The sequence below is a fragment of the Folsomia candida genome, unplaced genomic scaffold, assembly GCF_002217175.1.
Source record: "Folsomia candida strain VU population unplaced genomic scaffold, ASM221717v1 Fcan01_Sc023, whole genome shotgun sequence".
NCBI lineage: Eukaryota > Metazoa > Arthropoda > Collembola > Entomobryomorpha > Isotomidae > Folsomia > Folsomia candida.
This window is the reverse complement of record NW_019091215.1, coordinates 2,035,606-2,056,630: the sequence shown is the minus strand read 5'-3', so window position 1 is coordinate 2,056,630 and position 21,025 is coordinate 2,035,606. Positions and strand designations below refer to the sequence as shown.

The window sequence follows — 21,025 nt, the reverse complement described above, 5'->3', positions numbered from 1 at the left end:
TAAAGATAACAGTCCTGGTCTTGTATAAGCGGGGTTATTTTAAAGTTAGTAAAAAGGCACATAAGTAGGGTATCAGATCGGCCATACACTAATTGTTTTTTGTTTGTTGAATTTGTTGTTCCCGAGATTTGACGAGACAACATGGAGAAACTGAAGAAATCCAGGACACCGATAAGGGCGGCCATTACCAGGAGGACCAATGCAATAGAACATGAAGTCTCGCAGGATAATCCCGGGATGGTGGACTTGCAAACGTTGTATAGAGGACTACTCAAATCTGCCACAGACCTGGACGACCTTGATGAGAAGATTTTGGGCGTGATGTTGGATGATAGCACGGAAGAAGAATACGGCGAAGAATATATCAAAATTGAAGAATATCGATACAAGATCTACCGTGCAAAATCCAGAATTGAGTTGCTCATGGCTCGTCCGTCAAGTGATAATGGTGCCACTGGTAGTTTTGCGTCAGATTTCTCGTCAAACAATGGAGCGGCAGAATCGTCCAAGAAGAAGACGTTCAAGTTGCCGAAGATAGAAATACCGAAGTTTGACGGGGATTTAAAGAACTGGTTGGGATGGTGGAGTCAGTTTGAGAAGATCCATAATGATGAAGATCTTCATAACAATGATAAATTTCAATACCTGCTCCAAGCCACAGAACCCAAGTCAGAGCCCCGATCAATTATTACTGCCTTCCCTGCTACCGGAGAGAATTATGGAGCAGCCATACAGTCCCTGAAGAGAAGATATGGTCGAGAAGGATTGCAGCTTCAAGTATATTTGAGGGAGCTGTTAAATCTTGTGATTGCCAACGTAACATCAAAAGAGAAGATACCGTTGGACATACTATTCCTCAAGTTACAGACGCACTTGAGAGCTTTGGATACATTGGACCAGAGTAAGGCTGAGCCATCCATGTATTTTTATCCTCTGGTGGAATCGAGTCTCCCATCAGAAGTATTACGGGCGTGGTTGAGAATCCCAGCTCAAAATGATCAAGACGGTCTCCCACGAAAAAGCAAGCTGACACATCTCATGGCATTCTTGGAGAAAGAAGTCGAAGGAGAGCAGCAAATATTCTTAGCTCAACATGGGTTTGGATCAAGTAAAATTCCTTCAGTGCGGACGGATCAGCATCACCAAAAGAGCAAGAAGTACGAAGGTGGGGAGAAGCCTTTCACGGCAGCAGCGTTATATTCGGGAAGCGTTAAGGAAAGCTGTCTATTTTGTGGGAAGTTAGGGAATCAGAGTCATACCTGCTTCCATCTCAAGAAAATGAGTCAAGAAGAGAAAAACATGAGAATGAAAGAAGCAAACGTGTGTTTCAAGTGCCTAAAGAAAGGACATCGTTCTCGTGAATGCAAAGCAGGAGTGAAATGCGCCACATGTGGGGGTAACCATTATAAACTCTTGTGCTATGAAAAGAAGGAGGAGGAGTCAGTCCAGCAAATTACAGATGGGATTCAGACTCTAACCACGATTCAACATGCGGTGACAATGGGAGCCACCGTACTGGATGAAAAACGTGTCCTCCAAGGCACCATGAAGGTGAAAGTGTATGGTGCTAACGGTGAATGTCGAGAAGCTCGACTATTAATTGACACAGGCAGTAACGTTAGTTAGATTCGTGAAGACCTCGTCGAGGAACTGAAGCTAGCCCCGGTGGGAAAAGGCGTCTTCTCTACCGAAGTGCTCGGGGGCGGCTATGAAGTCAGTGCCAGAAAGAAGTACGAGGTCAAGATTGAGGGTTTGCCGCGGGGAGTTCCCAGTGAGAAAGTGCAATTACCTCCCTTCAGTGCCAAGCTAATTTGTGACGGCTTAGGCCCAATTCCAGTCGGCCCGTGGATAAGGAAACTACTTAAGCTAAATGTAGTTCTCACCGACTGTCATGCAGAATCGAATAAAATTGATGTCCTCATCGGAGCAAATCTCCTGGCAAAGCTGTGCACGGGAAAAGTCATCCATTTGAATGAGGAAATAATGGCCACCGAGACGAAGATCGGATGGTATGTGAATGGCGAAGTTCCATATTTGAAGACTCCATGCCTAGCTACAAGAGCAATTGCGATGACGGTGCGTTCGCAAGAAATTACGGCCTTGTGGGAGTTAGACGCCTTGGGGATCACCGACAGTGCGGAAAAGAAGACTCAGAATGAGCAAGATCTCGAGGTGAAAGAAGACTTTCAGAGAAGACTGTCAAGAACCAAAGATGGCAGATATGTGGTCAAGCTTCCATGGGTGAGCGAGGCAGTGTCCCTACCCTGTAATAAATCAGTCGCCGCCAAGCGTCTAGAGGGAGCCACCAACAAGCTAATTAGCAAGAATGAGTTTGAAAATTATGATGAAATTTTCAAGAGCTGGGAAACGGAAGGGATAATTGAAGAAGTGCAAGTGCCAGAGAACGACACCAGTGGACACTATCTTCCCCACCGTCCAGTATTCAAGCCTGAAAGTCTCACGACGCCAGTGCGACCAGTGTTCGATGCGTCGTGCAAAGTTGGAAGGAATCCATCCCTCAATCAGTGTTTGGAGAAAGGCCCGAACATGTTAGAATTGATACTCTCCATCCTGCTGCGGTTTAGACGTGAAAAGGTGGGAGCAATCTCGGATATTAGAAAGGCATTCCAGATGATTGAAGTACAGGAAGGGGACAGGCAATTCCAACGATTTCTATGGTGGAAAGATGTGGAAAAGAAGATTATGAAAGTTTATCAACACTGCAGAGTTGTGTTTGGCCTCAACTGTAGTCCGTTCGTCCTTGCAGCTGTCTTAGAAGCTCATCTGAAGAGCGTTCCAGAAAGCGAGCGAGAAACCAGTGAAAAGTTGATGAGGTCGCTGTACGTCGACAACAACGTGAGTTCTTTCCGCACCATCGAAGAGTACGCCCATTTCAAGATACAAGCCGTCGAGATGTTGGCCAGAGCAAGTATGGATCTTCGCCAATGGGAGTCCAACACGGACGAAGAAATGGAGCGAAACGTTACCTCAGTCCTTGGTTACCAATGGGACAAGAGGGAAGAGGTGTTGTTTTGTGTTCTACCTAAGGGATGGGGAAGTGAAGAGCGACCCACCATTACAAAAAGAAGTGTACTATCCGTCGCATCACAAGTGTTTGATCCGATTGGGTTTACCTCCCCAGCAGTCCTCCAATTGAAAGTTCTTCTCCGAGAATCGAGGGCAGAAGAACTGAAATGGGATCAAGAGTGGGACGATGCTGGGAAGGAAAGAGCTATGACTTGGTGTTCCGAGATGGCGGCGTTGGGAGCCATTAAGTTACCGAGATGGGCCGTCCAAGGCGACGAGTTACAAATACACGCCTTTGGAGATGCCAGCCAAGATGCCTACGGGGGGATTGTGTTTGTGAGAAGTGTCGTGAATTCACAATGTGTACAAGTCCAACTCCTAATGGCGAAGTCAAGAGTGTCACCTCTCTTCAATGAACAAAATGTTAAGAAGAAGGGGAAGAAAATGACCATTCCTAGAGCCGAATTGATGGGGTGTTTGGTTGCAGCAAGACTTGCAGAAACAGTGAAAGAGGCCATGGACTTTGCAGACGTCCCAACCTACTATTGGTCAGACTCAACCACAGCTCTAGCATGGATAAGACGTGATGAAGATTGGGGGACTTTCGTGGGCAATAGGGTGCGCCAAATTCTGAAGCTTTCCGAGAAAAGTCAGTGGCGTCACGTTCCTGGGATAATGAATCCCGCAGATCTCCCAAGTAGAGGCTGTTCGCCCAATGAACTACTGGAGTCAAAATGGTGGGAGGGTCCCGATTGGCTAAGAAAACCCGAATGTGAATGGCCTCGAGAGCCAGAAGACTTGAATGAAGAAGAGGTCGCAATTGAGAAAAAGACCAGAAGTTTGGTAGGAGTTGATTTGTCAATGAAGCCGATGCAGCTACGACACGCCTCCTACATCAAGAATATAAGACTCGTCGCTCGTACAAGGAGAGTTTTGTTGGGAGAAAAGTTCCCAGCATTAAGGCGTCCTCTCAGTTTGATGGAGTTGAGAAAGGCAGAGGTGACACTGTGGATTGCCCTGCAAGAAAAATACTTTCCCAACCTTAAGAAGATCCAAGTACGGGTGGAGAAAGGTGAAGATCAGCTGCTGCGTGTCAAAAGCAAACTGGAGTATAAGGAAGACGCTGACGCGTTCCGAAATCCCATACTACTTCCAGATGATTGCCCACTAGTACACGAGTTGATCCGAGAAATTCACCGTGCGTACGGACATGCCGGGATTCAATTTGTAATTAACAAGCTCCGCGAAAAATATTGGATACACCGAAGCAGAAAAACCGTGACCAAGGCCCTTAGACAGTGTGTCATCTGTCGACGACATGAAGCCAAACCACTGCAAGTAGATCCTGTCGCCCTGCCTACGAAGAGAGTAACGCCAGGGGAAGTTTTCACGACGACCGGGGTGGATTTGGCTGGGCCTCTATTTTTGAAAGACAAGTCGAAAGTGTGGGTAGTTCTCTATACGTGTGCAGTGTATAGATGTGTGGTGCTAGACTTGGTGGATTCGTTGGACTCAGAGTCGTTCATACGATCCTTGCAAAGATTTGTGACTACCTATGGGAGGCCCAACACCATCTATTCAGATAATGGGACGAATTTCGTTGGAGCCAACAATTTGTTTAAGAATCTGGACTGGGAGAAAATTGAGAAAACCATGGATGTTCCTCAGATCCAGTGGATTTTTAACCCACCCACAGCAGCTTGATGGGGAGGGTGGTGGGAACGACTTGTGGGGTCGGTCAAGGGTTTGTTGAAAAGAATGTTGGGGAGGGCCCTCTTATCAAAAGACGAGATGATGACTTGCCTTTGTGTGGCAGCCGCTACGATCAACGAGAGACCTCTTGCGGGAACCACAGAAGACGCCAACGATTTGATTCCGTTAACCCCAGCCATGTTCCTCAAAGGGACAAAGATGACGAAGTTCCCGGAAGCTGAACATATCACGGGGACTGAACTGCAAATTCGTTACAAAGTCATGAGAAAGTTGCAGCTGGACCTTCAGGCGAGATTTCGAAAAGAGTATCTGGGTCAGCTTGTCCAAAAAGCCAGTGAGAAGAAAACAAGAGACCCGAAGATTGGAGACATCGTCCTTGTGGGAGCAGACAATAAGAAACGCTTTGAGTGGCCCCTCGGACGCATCCTGAAATTGAACAAAGGGAGAGATGGCCAATATCGATCAGCTTTGGTGAAGACAGCGAAAGGATTTTTGGACCGTCCCTTACAACGCCTCTACCCTTTGGAAGTTCCATGCGGAAACGACCTGCCAAAACAGAATTTGGACGTCCCGAGTCAGTCAGATGTTCCAGACGTCGACGAAGATCCTGAGACAGTCGAAGTGAATGATGAAGAGTTGGTGAAAGAAGCCCTGCCCGAAGTCGTCACAAGATATGGTCGTCATATCAAGAAACCAAAGTGCTACAGTGATTGGTTTAAAAAGTGATGAGCGCAAATTAATTGATTCGTGTAGTAATTAGTATGTGCCTAGATTAAGTGTTCTTTTCCCCATAAATGTAGAAAAGAGGTGGGAGAATGTCAAATCTAGCTATTATATGTAGTATGTATTTAGTATATAAGATTAGTGTATTATACTACATAATAGGCAAAGCGAGTTTAAAGTCGAACCGTGTTTGTTTGTTCGTGTTTGTTCGTGTTTGTTCACCAGTTGTAGGTGACTTTTTAGATACGAACACCGTGTTTGTTTGTTCGTGTTTGTTCGTGTTTGTTCACCAGTTGTGGGTGACTCTTTAGGTACGAGCAGAGTGTTTGTGTGTTCGTGTTTGTTTGTGTTTGTTCATGAACTGTTCTCCTTTTGTAAGGTACATCTTTGGTGTTTATGTTTAGAAAGTAAATAGAATAAGATGTTAGAATAAGTTGTTAAAGTAATAATAAGTTGACACCTAGAATGAAAATAGGTGGCAATACATCGGCAATCAGTGGCAATATTATAAGGCAACCATTGGCAATATTGTAAAGGCAACCTTGACAAGTCGCAAGGAATAGTCTAAGTGGCAATAACCGATCATTGTGTAAATTGTTTGATTGAAAAGTGTGTTAATAAATTTGCTACTAAAGATAACAGTCCTGGTCTTGTATAAGCGGGGTTATTTTAAAGTTAGTAAAAAGGCACATAAGTAGTGAATCATCCCCTCATCGGTTCGAGTTGTTACACGGCACAGTCAAAATACGGCGACTTCTTACAGACGGGTAGTTTGTTTGGATAGTTTCCAGTGGGTGAAGTTAGCGATCCCACAGATGACATTCCTCCTCTGGCAGGGTGAATGGGGGTTTAGAATTTTCCTCTATTTGTTCCTCTTCCTCCTCGTCCTCCCATTCTTGTCGGGATGGTGTGTCGCATTTACCGGGTTGGAAGGATTTTTTACGTATGCGGTTGTAATCGTGGTTATCCTGGTGAGAACGTGTATGGAGGATAAATGTGGGCCGGAAGTGAGTACAAGAAATCCCTTATAAATATACAAGTGCAAATAATTGTTGCGTAACTTTAGTTATGTAGTTATCAACTAAAATGACAACAATGAGTTTCGTGGTTTTATTTGACAACCAAGTTGTATTGTATGTACATATTATTTTGCAAATTTTAATGCCATTTATTTTAATAAAAAACGTAGGTAAATCCTCCAACTAGAAGAGAAGAAGAGAGGAGTAACTGCTGTAACGATAAACGTTTCTGCTAGATCACCTACTGCTTCATTGTTACGTTCCTCTTCCTGGTCGGATTTCTATTTAACAACTTAATTCAGAGAAGGATGGACCCTTTAATAGATGCCCTGGCAGAAGATGGACCAAGACATGAAAAAAATTGCACCGGTACGTGGACGGTGGAACTTTGACAATTATCCCATAATCCGCCCACCCGGGGGCGCCAATGATTTTGAATAACCACTCTCCACACCGTGAGCGAGCTTATTCTGGTTTTGGTGGGCTTGTGAGGAATCAAGGGTGACTTCGGCTTTGCAGGAAGTGGTGCAAATAATATGTGCAACAAACGACGATATCACAATTTTGCAACGCCAGATTTATTAACACATTTAACTTTTCGATATTAAACACCAATGATGTTGACTGCTTCCTCTTAACTCTAAGGCTGGGCACGAAGTCACTACAATATGATTTCCTCCCTACTTTTCTGCCAAATATCCTACAAATCACCTCCACCTCACCTTCCACGTCACGTCCTCGTTTCTCTCTTACAAAATCCGGGAAGGTCTTTGAGACGGGGCAATTTAATAAGGAAATGAGACATAAAACAGAATGAAATATCTAAAAATGAAATTTTGGAGATGGAAAAATAATAATTTTGGAATGGTTCATGTTGTGGTTGGTGTGTTTACATAATAAAATTGAGGGTTATGTACATAAATATATTTATGTGTAGGCTACTACTTAGGTTGAAGGAAGCTTTTGTAAATTATGGAATATGAGGAAAAAGGTGAGGATGGATTATTCCTGATTAATTGTTTACCCCTTGTTTTGGTTAACGAATTGTTTGGATTTAATAACAAATAGCTATATCAAATTGGGTAACACATTTGTGTATGGGTTACGTAACTGTGTACATATTTATGTTTACTTTGGATGTTTTTGATTTGAATGGACTGTGCTAATTTTTTACAAGCACCTTTTTTGGTAGTTTTTTTACATAAATATATTTATATAAATTTATATAGATTCTGTATGGAGAATGCATCTACTTTATAATTTCGAAATGTTGGTCCCGTTGAAGTTTTCCGTAACATGATAGGTATCACCAGAGTAGGGTTACATATTGTTTCCCAGAATACGGAGAACATGATTTGGATTTCGCTCTCGGACCGGCAGGGCCTCGAATGTATTTTCTATTTCCACTAAATGGATTATCCTACTGCCCGCGAACGACAATCTACTTATAGCTAATTAATAGAAACATAAAAATAAAATAAAATAAGATAAAAATTTTGTAAAATGTTGTTTCCGCTATGAGTTGGGTCCACTGATTGTAAAACTGTTTCATTACAGTTTAGCTAGTGGTGTCATTGCTCTATAAAAATATAAAAGAACTTTTACCCTTAATAACTAATATGTATTAGTTATATGTAATAGCACCACTACCTCAAAATAAAAATTGCAAACACAAATCATGTCACAAAATTTCTTCCAATAGTTGTACTACCAAACAAACTTAATTTTATAAAAATCGCCCTATGGGTGAATTTTTTAGAAAATTTTAAAAACCTATACCTTCCACTGAAACATACTGTATAATGCAATCATTTCTTCCTGAAAAGCGAAAAACCAGTCTAGTCGCCAAGAAATCTGATTTGAAACACAATCTTTAAATTTGTTGTATTTATTTTTTTATTTAATTACGCATTTCAACTCAATATGACACTTATTTGAATAATTGACAATCAATCTTCTATCTTCCTCCATCACAACTTTCCCCTCTGCCCCATATCGTCCCGTCATCCCGATCCCAGCCCATTCGTACAAGTAGCAGTGGTCGCCGGCCAAGCAGTCCATCCAATCGACAAATTTGGCAAGCTCGTCATCTCCACGTTTCTAGCAAGACTTCCTTGCACATGATGTAGTAGCATACTTCCTCTCTAATAATTTTGCAAGCTTTCTTCACTGCTTTTTTGATTGGGACATGTTTCTCAAATATTTGGAAGGCCACATAACTCAAGGGATGTTGAAACATGAGTTCTTTGTTCATACTAAATAGATCGTTGACGAGGGCGACGTTGTTCGACAGAATGGTGATACATCATCGAAAAACGATGTGCACCCTAATCGCCTCGGATATCCTGACAAGGGAGAGAAGCCCCACCAATTCGACGGTCCAAGAAACATTGCGCGCGCATCATGCGGAACGTTTCCGTTGAGTATTTTCCTCCAACTTGGGACAAACACCGCCACATTTGGTTTCGAAGTAGCGTCGAAGTTCGTGCGAAAACGGGGCGACTACTTCACGGTAGGATGGAATATGGGGGACGATATCGCCAAAAATTCCGTCCATGGCGTGAATTATGTTGGGGAATTCGGGCAAGTAGGGTAGTTCGAGGAGCGTGGGGGTCACGTTAACCTTGAAGGATCGCTTGACCACGGCATCAAACACGGTGATGATGTGAACCATGGCATCGTGCAAGTCGAAGTTTGGCTCGGCGGTCTCGTGCAGGCATTTATATTCCATCCAATAGTCAAGGATGCCAATTATTGTTGGAAATTGGGGTAGATGTGGTAAGTATTGTGTTTGACTGATTTTTTGATGTTGATTTGGGCATGCATATAATACAAACGTTAGGTAGGATGTTACTTTGGTATTAAATATAATGTATTTCTATGGTTTTATGGTTTTTATAGTTCAGGCTGTTGCTCTAGCTATTTTGCGTGTCTTGCTGCACTTTAAACAAAATCAAGAATCCACGGTATTGATATGACTCTACTGAAAATTTTTATCTGAAGCATGACACGTCCCTCTAATTTTAACAAATTTTGGTAAAAATCTGAAAATATAAATACACCTTAGTAATATGGCTTGATTTAGAAATAATTTAAACCGAATTTACATCTGTACAACTTCGTCGATACATTAAATGGTCACCAGTACTTACATATATGGTAAAATGTGTTTTTATACTAACTGGCTATGTAGAGAGAGCGGAACAGAATTATCTCCAAAATCATAGCTTTGTCCTTCACTATATACTTCTACGCCGTAGAATGCTGCCACTTTGTCCTCTAACAATATTCATTGTATAAGGAGGTGTGGTATTATCCTAACATTTCCAGGTCCGTTGTGGCGGCGGATATGGTGACCATAATTTATGAAATGAAGAAATAGTGAAGCAATTATGTTATTGTGTTCACTCGTTATCAGTAAGGAAAACAACAAAAATCGGATCAATTTCGTAATTTGCGTTAAATCCTCACTAAAGTTGATGTACATATATAATAAGAATTGATTTCCACAGAGAAGGAACCTAGCGATTTATGACATAAAATAGAAAGGTACGATTTATTTTTTCTGGTTATTGTAAACTTTTTAGCCCGAGTCAGGGCTCATGTAATCGTCTTGTCCGTCTGTCGTCCGTCTGCCTGATACGACAATAACTTTCGTCTCGACTCCGTGTACCCCGATCTCCGGCAAAGATCGTGTACTCCGGACTCCGGAGTGCAAATGTTGTACTCCGGAGGTAGGAGACCCCCGATCTATGTCTCCAGGGTTGTGGTCTTAGGTATCCATCATTATATTAGTAACCCTAGAAATGCGACATATCGTGTCACTAATGTCGAGATCGCCTAAGTAAGGCGAAGTAATAATTTTTTTTGGAAATTTGTTCATTTCCTTACTTTGTGACCTCAATATCAAGTCAACAAAGTCGAATTTTAAAATTTTGAAAATTTGTATTCCGCAAAATTGCTTAAGGTGTCCAAAACATTTCTAATTATTAAAATCGGTCAAGAATTTGCAAAATATTTCAAACTAAGACTTTCAATGCCTACATACATTGGAGAGTCGGCCTCTTAACCTTTTTGAAAAAAAAGTGCCTTAAAAAAATCCTATCATAGTCACTCGTACCTCGGGCAGACCAACAACAACACGGGTACGTAATCCCTAGGTCGGGCTAAAAAATGAGGTTTTTTAAGAAAAAAAATAATTTACTGTACATCGTAAATTTCAAATATTTTATTATGCTTCATTTGCATTTACTTAGGAAATAAGATATGGGACCACTTTTGCCGACCATAGTCAGATATAGAGTCTTGTGGTGTCTCGTCGCATTTTTATGGGTACAAATTATTCTATTTTGCACATCATGTCTTCTCGAGACGATGTTATTTACATGATGTTTCAAACTTCGAATGCCAACTTGATTATTGATCTTAAAGTCGTGTGGATAGAAAAGAGTGATTTGCGGTTTTGGACTAGAAGCCGCCATATTTTACTTTATGAACCACCCGTTATGAACCAACCCGTTGCATATCCCATCCCATTGAAGCATGAATGTGTCCAAGTTGTAAGTTTCCTCGCAGTTCAAATTTTTACAAAAGTATTACAATTACACATATCCTATCTCTGTATTCCAGTTTTCCTGTTGCGATTTACTTTATTACTTTATGGCGTCGTGTTTATCCACATTGTCCGCTTTGTAGTCTTTCTTCGACGGTTCCGTCTGACGCGCCGGCGCAGCCTCCGCTTAGTGCGATTTATAAGATTCTGACAAACTTTGACCATTTCTTGCACCAATACTATTATTTGCCATCTAAATTCCACCAGGAAGGATAAAGAGGCGGCTAGGACGACCCCACCGCAAAGAATGAAGAGGGTGATCAAACCACTATTCACGGCTTGAGGATCAATGCCTCTTAACCAATGATCCTTCGGAGATCGCAACACAGGCTGTCGTCCTATTACCATTCTCGCAGTTATTTCAACTTCAAGACGATTAAAAATCCCAGATGTCAACATGAATTTGAAATATTGCGGAATTTTATTCCGACCTGCTCGTTCGAATGACCAGGTCCTCCATTCCGGACCTAGCAAATCTTTGCCGCTTACAAACCTTTTCTTTTTCCAGGCGTACTTCTCAGAGAATAAACTCAACTCGGTGGTAATGTCGTCGGATTCGGCGATGTAGACGGATTTCTCGCATTTCACCAATTCCCGCTCATTCGCCACCCTCATTCCAGCCATTATCGTCGCATTCGTCGCATTCCTCGCCCAACGAGGGAATCTCGACGCGTTCCGATGAGAATGTACCGGACGCAGGAGGAGAATTTCAGGGAATGAGGATGATATGGAGTCGTGGAACTTCTCCATCCAGCTGTCTTGAGCCAGAATAAAGGCAGTACATGCATCGAATAGGAAAGAAAACATGTACGTGGGTGGGACGAGAGTTCCTGACTCGTTGAAATATAACCGATCGTCACGTATTGGGGGTGAGATAAGTCGGAAACAATCCTCAGACTCGTACAAATTTGTCAATTCTGGAATAGCTCCCTTCTCGTATTTTTCGATTTGACCCCAATACTCCAAGATATTTTCCACCTCGGCCCATTTTATGATATCTCCGGTGGGAATGGTTCGGTTTCCACACGCAAAATCCAACCATTTTGACGGCTGAATTCCTGGAAGTGGGGCGTTCAACTCGGTAATCATCACCCCAGTATAGCAATTTGTGAGTATTATTGCAATCAAGGCCCAGCACCCGAACACGAGTCGGTAAAACGTCTTCCCCTCCATCTTCCTCGGAACGGAAGCGAATTCGTCGAAAAGTGTTCCTAGTATGAGCACCCAGGCCGCGAAAGAGATGGAGTCTTCAATTTCGAAACAGCATTTCTTATAGATGGACAGAGTCGACACCACCATTCCGATGGAGAGGAGGATCCCAATCCATTGATCGGTTTGGAATGGACTCAGGTAGAATTGGAACGTGATGAATTTCTCCTCATAACAGGTAAGGAACTGTGTCCCTATGTGACGAATATAGATAACGAGTTTATCATAATCGTCCCCACGAGCTTTTACAACTGACTCTATGGTCGCCTCCTTAACATTACCTCTCCCCCAATTGGTCACACTAATATTCTCCGCGCCTCCTTGAAAAAGCAGTTGGTAAAACAGGTGGAGTCGAATATCTCGGTCAGACCTTCGATCAAACGGGTTGAACCCTTGATGCCTCACTCCCGTCGGCATTGGCTGAACGGGAACATTTATCCCGGAAAAATCCATACCCCAAATTGCGTTTCGTGGTGACATTTTCTCCACAGCCTTCAACAAATTGTACTGATTCCCCTGCCCGCGACACTCCATTCTTGCCCGAATCGCTGGAGAAGATGGTACGATTATCTGGACGCAAATGGAAGTAGACCCGTCAAACTTCGAGGTGACAGCTGTAGCTATTTCATTCTTTACGAATACGACCTTTAGACGGTTTAGTTGCCTACCACTTTTGCCTTGAAGTTCACCAGTTTGCAATTCGTAAAAAAATTCCTTTACTCTTGGCAAGGCTTCCGGAATAGTGTAGAATATCGCTACGGGAGACAAAGGGGACGGATTTATGTGTACGGTAATATAGTACGAAATTTTAAACATGTATTTTTTGGTGGTAATCTCATCGTACAAATTCATGATTGATTTAAAGAACGCCTCATCCGATCTTCCCACTCCGGTTGTTATCATTACGGCAATCCTGCACCCGGGTGAGACGCGATTACGAGAAATGTCAATGTTGTTGCAGAATCCTCTTGGGGTCCGTGCCCTCCGATAGGGGGGGTTAGCATTAATTGTGGTTGGCCAAGGGTACTCAGCCCCTGGGAGGAAATGCGCGATTTCTTCCCCCTTCGCAAGAACGTGGGCAATGTTCACGTCACAGTAGGAGGGGACGCCTTCCAGCAGTTTGACAACGTTTAATTCTGGGCAAGAGTTTTCCCACTGCTGACTAGTAGGGAATTGGATTCTTGCTAATAGAAAACGAAAACCGAGGAGGAGGAGGAACGTGACCTGCATATTTACAAGTGAAAATTAATTACACAAATAAACAGTTTCTGGTGTATCACTACTGTGAATAACTTTTCCTACTTTCCTCCCAAGTCGTAACGCTCCATTAGTCATGTGATGCAAATAAGAATATGTACGTAAATCCAGTCTAGAATCTTGAACGAAGTCAGGGAGCGATTTGATTAATAATTGATAAGATTTAGATAAAGATACTCAGGTATTATACACATTATCGACATACTCAAATATGTATCATTCATACATAATGTATGTATGTATTACGTATTAACTCATTAAATGAATTGATCTCTTCGTATTATAAGCAGAGAAATTCGCTCTACACTCTTAAAAATTTTCGCTTCGAATGGAGTAAAATGTCACTCCAATAGGTAGTCAAAGTGCTTCGACGCTGCCCGGAGTAATGCGTGTAGCAACTAGTCTGGAGTAAGCGTACTTACTCCACTCAGAGTTGTAGCATGCTCCAAATTATGCATAGGGCTTGAACGATACATAGTAAGATTTTACTCGATATGATGCAATTCTGCCCGATTCTAAGTAAAAGTGAACACGATTTTGAGTATATGGCTTACTCTGTCCGGGGCTCGCCTTACTAATTTAGAAGTTCAGTTAAAAACGGGGAAAAATATATTTATTTGTGTGAGTGCGATTTATTATTTCACAACTATTAAGTTTTACAATTCAATTACTTTCATAGGTAGGTTAAAAATAATATTACAGTGTAGCAAAAAATGTTTGAAATATTATTAACAGTAAAACAAGCTTTGAAACAGTTAAATATTCTGCATAATTTGTCCAATCAACGCCTGTACAACGGGTGGAAGATTTGATTGGCAAGGTTTACCAAATACACCGTGATAAATAAATAACCAATGGTTAAACGATTCAACTGGAAACGGAAGTGGCAACACGGTGAAAATCTTAGTCAATGAGTCAAAGGCTTTCAAAAATTTTGAACCGCATGGAATGGCAACCTTATGAATGATGATAAAAAATGAATCAAACTGCAGATCGGCCATAGTCCCCAGGGCAAGTAAAAACGGAGCTTGGTGTGTGTTCATCTTAAGAATTTCGGCTACATGAGTATTTTTCTGGCAAAAAGAAGATTGCATATTAATTAGAATGAGATTATACATAATTGCCCTAAGATTATAGTACAAACGATAACGCACCGGTTTTACAACAAACATGCTTTTGTATACGTCCAAGTCCGACGCTTTCAGAATCGACATGGTTTTCTTGGGGGGACGACCAGCGGCTTTTGCCTTACGTTTTCCTCTCGTAGTCACCATAGGCAGTTCTCCATCGTCAAACTGGTCCTCCAAGTTGTCGGATGCGGCCCGTCGGCCACACGATGGAAGCACAAACGGCAATACGCAATAAGCCATTATTGTAACGTCATCTAAGGAACAAAAAAATACATAACTTTGAGTTAAAAATAATTATTTCGTAAATAAAGTACCGGAGGACAGGTCATAACTACTCTTCATCACACCGAATTTTTTCAAGTAGTCGATTCCACTCTCTTCTGCATATTCCAGGATTTTTCGAGATACCCTTGGCCACCGGTCGTACATCACGAAGGCCAGTGCAGGATGACGGCAATCGAAATCTTGAGTTATCTATATATGTATATATTTTGATAAAGTAATCCTGTTAAGTTAACTCTTGCGTACTTTCATATAACATAATTTGTACATACCATCCCCTCTGTATCGAAAAGTCGAGGCATGGATACTACTAAATTATCCAGAATATCTACATTTACCGCGTTAAGTCGGCGTATCACTGTGCGACGTTGAAAAACGGTATTTTTCATTGCCGAGTCAACATCAGTTCCAAAATTCTGGCGAATATACTCCAGAATTCCTTCCTCCGGATCTGGATCATCTATATATTAACAGGGTATTACAATGACAGCAAAATTTGCAGAGTGTTTTGGCTACCAAATGGGCGAGAAGTCAAGTGGTCATTAAAGGTTATAAAGGTTAAAAAATCTCACCATCCTCGTCATCAGATATCCAATTCAAAACGGGCAAATCCAATTCGTTACACTTTGTAGCTGAAGTAGACAGAAGTTTTTTATCGGAGATTTTTTTTCGCTGATTTTTAAGCCTTTCCTCCAAAAATCCGCTCGCCGGGGAGCCATCGCTGCTACCCATGAACCACATCTGGTAACCGAGATGCTTGCGTCTGGGGTCCCCTAGGGCTGGATATTTTCCGACAAGATATTTTGCCATTTGGTCCATTGCTTGCTTACTTGGGCTATAAACGGCGACTAATTGAATCAAATAAAATCTTTTATTGTTTGCCTGTAACGTACCATGTTCCAAGATTTTCAATGATAGCATCCACCAGTACTTCGGCGATGGTCTGACGGTCATCCTTAACCACCATTTTCTTGGCTGGGATCTTCTGAAATAAAGAACGTCCGGGAATGAATGGGAATGCGCGCTCTAGCGAGTATATTGACAAATCAATAAACCCGCGAACTATAATAATTTAAATTTCTGAAAGCCCACTTCATTAGGGTCAATTTGGTATATCACTCTTAAATTTCAAAAATGGATAAGGGTAGAAGAAGCTTGTTTGAAAGGGAGCTGTTAGCAAAACGAGTGATGGAGTTCTACAACACGACAGCCAACCGAGACTCCAAGGTGACCTAGAACTTTTTTAAGCAGGAAGGAATTCCAAGTTCAAATGTGTATTCCTACATAAAAAAGTTCAAGGATTCCGAAAATGTGCAATTCAAGAAGCCAGCTGGTCGTCCGGCGAAGCTAGCGACCACTCGAGTGAAAAATAGAATTGAAAAAATTTTCAAAACCAAGCCATCAACGTCAGTAGCTGTAGCTGCCAGGAAAGTCAAAATTTCCAAAAGCTACCTGGGGGAAATTAAGGTCCATAAATTAGGAATCAAAGCAAGGACCAAAAAACCTGCACCAAATTACAAGCCCGTACAAGAAAGTCGGATCAAGGATTGCTGTCAAAAATTGTTGAAGAAAATGCGTGGAAAAGTAGTGATCCTGGATGACGAAACGTATGTTCCGGTTGACCCTTCAAATCTTCCAGGGCGTCATTTTTTTCATAGCTCGGATCCCTCTGAAGTGGCTTATGAAGAAAAAGTACGAAAAAAAGACAAATTTCCAAAGAAATATTGCATTTGGCAATGCATCTCCAGTCACGGACATGTATCAGACCCGGTAGTTCTCGAAGGGAATATCAATCAAGATATTTATCTGAAAAATTGCGTCAAGGCTGGATTGGAAGCATTTATTAATAGGTTTCACAAAAATGATAAAGTTTTGTTTTGGCCTGACCTCGCCACTTGTCACTATGCAAAGAAAGTGACCGAGTACCTCAGAAAGAAAAATATTGATTTCGTACCAAAAGATATCAACCCACCTAATGTACCCCAACTCCGCCCAATCGAAAAATTCTGGGCACGTTCTAAGTCAGTATACTCCCGGCTTCAAGATGTGCCTGACACCTTTCGAAAATTCAAAGGACGATGGAAGAAAATCACCTCGGAAGTGGCAAAAACTTCGGGAAAAAATTTAATGAAAAATCTTCGCAAGAAAATCGAACTAGTCGCCAACGGGGGTGTGGCGGCCTTAGCTATTAATTAAATTATGTAGGTACGTATTTGGTATTATACATATGCAAAAAGTTTAAAATTCCGATAACTCATTGTGATTTTATGACCACATTTTCAGACCATTCCCATTCATTCCCGGACGTTCTTTAGTATATGCTTCACTGCATCATTTTTTCGCAAAACCGCATCAATATCCTGCAAATATTACCCCCATTAAAAAATTGTATACGAAAAGCTTAGCAACCCAGAAACTTGCAACACTTGTCGAAGACTTACGAAATTATAAAATCGATGTTCATGTATGGGAGCGCTCTGAAATTGACGAAGCCAGATAATCGTATTGAGCACACAAAAAATATGGAAGAGAACAATGTACTTAAAATATTTAATTTAGTATTTATAACCGGGCTGGATTCCACTGGTCTTGTGAATGAGGAACCAGAAGTGGTGGCCAATTCTATGGAATCTGAAGTTGATGCAGTGGAATTTTGGCTTAACGGTTCTTTCTCTCTGATTACTTCAAGAAAAATCGTTTGACTTGAAGGTAGTTGCTAAATATAAAATAATACAAATTAATAAACTGAGCAGCTAGAAAATTTGGTTATTTTTCATTCGTACCTGATGAGTAATAGAAGATGATGGGGAGGATAATTCTGCCCTTTTGGATAGCAGAATGTCGGTTGGTAATCTTAGTCCTCGTTCAAGAAGTTCTCGGTTGCTTATCAATGAGGAAGTGAACAAACTTTGATTGTCGTCTTCGACGCGCTTGTCACAAAATAAATTATTATATTATATCAAAGTACTTAAAATTTATGTTAATTTAGTGGATTAGTTCGGTATTCATTTACGTCAGACCTTGGTAATAAAAATAAATTGAATTACTCAAACTAATTTAAATGGAACACTAATATATTCGTTGACATCATTGTCAAAAAACGAATGCATTGTGTATAAGGGCTGGTAATGCTTAATTGCATGCAGATCTACTAATCGAATTTTATTCGACTTACAAATTTGGTAGGCTGACAAATGTGTCACAAGCTTGCTAGAAAATTCGGTTACTATGAAAGTACAATCGTCGTCCTCTAATAAAATTCCTTCAATTTTCCCGAACTCTGGGAAAAGCGTGCAATATTTCAATATTACAAAACCTCCTACTCTAAATTCAGAATTATTGGATTCAACAAGATTTGATATTTTGATTATAGGATTTTCTTGGAAATGGAAATGATCAGCCACAAGCTCAGCATGCACAAAGTCATTCAACTGAATAAATTCGTATTTAGGGACTACGAATGTGCACGGTGAAAATACATTTTTTGAGATTAAAGAAAAACATCGCCCAAGCTGATGCCTATAAGCCAATGTTTTGGGTATATTCTTAAAATTGCACACCGTATGCGCTGTAGTTTTGAATACTTTGTGTCGAGCTTCGTAAGTCATGCTCCAGTACTGCCTTAGAGAACCGATTTGAACAATTGAACCTGAATAATGAAGAAGATGATGATGTTTAGGTTTCAGTTTTCGTTTGAATAATTCTTGATAATTACAACAGAATTCAGAAATAAGAGAGTCCAAGTAAATAAGGCCACCCTTCGTAATAATGTGCGAAAGAATTATGTCACAAATTTCTCGTAATAGCAAAAATAGTTTCCATACAGGATCATCGTGTGGCATTAAATCGCCAAGTATTAACGATAAAGAGACGAGCAAACACAAATTTTGAGAAGCATTTTGTCCTGACTTTGTGTCACCCTTTAGCACTGAGGCTTTAATTTGAGACGGTTTACTTCTACGGAAGTGCCGTCCATAATCAAAGGATTCAATTCGATAATTCAGCTTATCCAAATTGAAACGCTTGTTTTTAATTCCTAAACTGATCATTAAATTGAGTAAATCAGGAACTACCCCTTCCAGTAGGTCGTGCATAATATCGAACACGAACACTTTCGTTACGTGGTGATATGGAAGTGAATTTATCACGGATTCAAAATTTATACCAGTAGCAGAAAGATTTCTAAATTCAACATCCTGATTATAATTCTCAATTGATCGCAATACTCCGGGGTTTTCGGTCACAGCGGTTTGACAATCATGCTTATGCATTTTACAACGCCTGCATGGATAATTGGCATTAAATCCCTCGGAAAAACCTAATATGGTGTGCAATCCTAAATTGTCACCCGATATTTGGGACAATGCAACTTTGATATTAATAGTTTTGCCATTGTGATTGAAATTTATCCCAGTTTCCCAAAGAAATAAAAGCTCTTTGACAATGATATTCATAACCGAGTTTGGAGATAATGTCTTTAAATCCTCACTTTTAAGGGAACAGAGCAATATTATGTTTTCAATTGAACTATTATAATGACAAGGCATATCTTGGATTGAATAGTAAAAGTTTGCCAACTTATGTTTCCCATTTTTGGACCCCAAAGGATTAGCAACCTCAGCCTCGTCAAAGTATATATTTATAAAAATTACCTGAGATGGAAAGTTGGAATCGCGAAAAAACTTTCCATCTCGAAATGATGAAAATTTTCTCCCTGAATTTGACTGTTGTTTGTCAAGTATGTGGTAAAAGCCTGGTTTCTGTAATAATTGGAAAATTGAGTCACGTATTGAAACATATTGAAGCTTAATTGGTCTGTAAACTTGTCGCTAGTTCCCAATTTTTAATGGAAAATGTAAATCTGTGTCCAAAACTATTTCTCGAGCAGGAATAAACAAATTTCCGTCAATTAAAAGCTTGTCTAACTTGTGTTTACTATCAAACGAAGAGAACACGTGAGCTAAGTTTTTAATTTGTTCAAGCTTAAATAACTTTTCACTTAATGTTTCGTTACTTTTTAATATTATAATGGATCTGCAAACAGCCTCTCCTAAGATCATTACGGTAAACTCCTTAATTAAAGTTAAAATCTCGTCTTTTGTGCTCATTGGGACCTTTCCTGAACGCAAAATTCCTGCAATCAATTTGAAAATTAATTCACGAAGTTCTTTGTTAATATCATTGTCGCAATCTTTTGTGAAACTTCGGTCAAGAAAATCTGCGTGAACTACTTTCATATTTTCAATTGGTGGATTTCTTTCCTCGTAATTTTCAGGGAGAAAATTTTCACTCAATAGCAACTTATGGAACTTGAAAGCATTTTTTAAATGGCTGATGTATGGCTTTCTTTGATATAAGCCACCACAATGAACACACCTATGTGAATCGGCTCCCAGTAATTTATGATCATTTTTTAAGTGATCAGAATACAATTTTAAAAGTTTAAATCTCTTTTCACAAACAAAACAAACATATACCGAACCAGACTGCAACTTATTTATTCCATTCCATATCAGAATCCGATCACCAAGGACTGGAACGACGTGGATGAGGTCATCTTTTTGAAGGTGTTGTAAAGAATCGTCGGTTAGATTGTTGTCTGTTAAAAAAACGTGCAAAACTAAGAGTTTTAACTTTAAAAAATGTAGAATGGAATTTAAAATAGATCTTACCTTTAAACAACTGACAGTATTTTCCAAGATTAAGTTGAGTTAACAATCTTTGAATCTCCGCATCACACATTTTGGAATTTTAAAAATAGGAATGTAAATTCCGGAATAAATGAGGGAAATGTGTAAATCTGGAATAGACTAATAAAGTCCAAAGTGCAAATCAAGAAGGGCGGGTGAATTGCGGTAGGCTTACTCGCAATGAAGTTCTCCTAACTTTAATGGGGGTAGATGTGGACTCATTTTTAAGTTATTGCCAAGTATGGTTTTTTCAGAGTTAGAAGGATCGCTTACTAGATTTAGAGCAACTGAACTTACTCTTAAAATACCTTCTTATTCTCGGTTTAGGGTTACATTCATTTTTACTTTTCGAGAAGTACGCTA

General features: G+C 40.5%; 4 protein-coding genes across 4 annotated transcripts; 2 read left to right on the top strand and 2 right to left on the bottom strand.

Moving 5' to 3' along the window:
- Positions 1-141: 141 nt before the first annotated feature.
- LOC110858917 lies at positions 142-4,731 on the top strand. The gene is made up of 2 exons (XM_022107801.1): positions 142-1,573; positions 1,637-4,731. The coding sequence occupies exons 1-2, from the start codon at positions 142-144 to the stop codon at positions 4,729-4,731; spliced, it is 4,527 nt and encodes a 1,508-aa protein (XP_021963493.1).
- Positions 4,732-4,785: 54 nt separating this feature from the next.
- On the top strand, positions 4,786-5,466 carry LOC110858916. The gene has a single exon (XM_022107800.1). It carries the CDS (start codon positions 4,786-4,788, stop codon positions 5,464-5,466), a length of 681 nt encoding a protein of 226 aa, XP_021963492.1.
- Positions 5,467-14,159: 8,693 nt separating this feature from the next.
- On the bottom strand, positions 14,160-19,243 carry LOC118438554. Its single transcript, XM_035859011.1, has 9 exons — positions 18,797-19,243; positions 17,756-17,902; positions 17,542-17,688; positions 15,866-15,957; positions 15,545-15,807; positions 15,245-15,432; positions 15,005-15,164; positions 14,715-14,944; positions 14,160-14,633 (listed from the first exon to the last, which is right to left on the bottom strand). The coding sequence occupies exons 1-9, from the start codon at positions 19,241-19,243 to the stop codon at positions 14,316-14,318; spliced, it is 1,992 nt and encodes a 663-aa protein (XP_035714904.1). The 3' UTR covers positions 14,160-14,315.
- Positions 19,244-19,801: 558 nt separating this feature from the next.
- LOC118438553 lies at positions 19,802-21,025 on the bottom strand. Its single transcript, XM_035859010.1, has 2 exons — positions 20,645-21,025; positions 19,802-20,571 (listed from the first exon to the last, which is right to left on the bottom strand). The coding sequence occupies exons 1-2, from the start codon at positions 20,712-20,714 to the stop codon at positions 19,802-19,804; spliced, it is 840 nt and encodes a 279-aa protein (XP_035714903.1). The 5' UTR covers positions 20,715-21,025.

What these genes read in the sequence shown, in the direction of transcription:
- LOC110858916 (XM_022107800.1), top strand. Translation starts at nt 4,786, where the DNA reads ATGTTGGGGAGGGCCCTCTTATCAAAAGACGAGATGATGACTTGCCTT.
- LOC118438554 (XM_035859011.1), bottom strand. Translation starts at nt 19,243, where the DNA reads ATGCATAAGCATGATTGTCAAACCGCTGTGACCGAAAACCCCGGAGTA. An exon ending in TAATGCCACACGATGATCCT is followed by an intron (nt 17,903 to 18,796) that starts GTATGGAAACTA and finishes TTTTGTGACAAG; the next exon opens with CGCGTCGAAGACGACAATCA. An exon ending in GATATCTGATGACGAGGATG is followed by an intron (nt 15,433 to 15,544) that starts GTGAGATTTTTT and finishes GTTAATATATAG; the next exon opens with ATGATCCAGATCCGGAGGAA.
- LOC110858917 (XM_022107801.1), top strand. Translation starts at nt 142, where the DNA reads ATGGAGAAACTGAAGAAATCCAGGACACCGATAAGGGCGGCCATTACC. An exon ending in GAAAGTGTATGGTGCTAACG is followed by an intron (nt 1,574 to 1,636) that starts GTGAATGTCGAG and finishes AGATTCGTGAAG; the next exon opens with ACCTCGTCGAGGAACTGAAG.
- LOC118438553 (XM_035859010.1), bottom strand. Translation starts at nt 20,714, where the DNA reads ATGTGTGATGCGGAGATTCAAAGATTGTTAACTCAACTTAATCTTGGA. An exon ending in ATACTGTCAGTTGTTTAAAG is followed by an intron (nt 20,572 to 20,644) that starts GTAAGATCTATT and finishes TTTTTTTAACAG; the next exon opens with ACAACAATCTAACCGACGAT.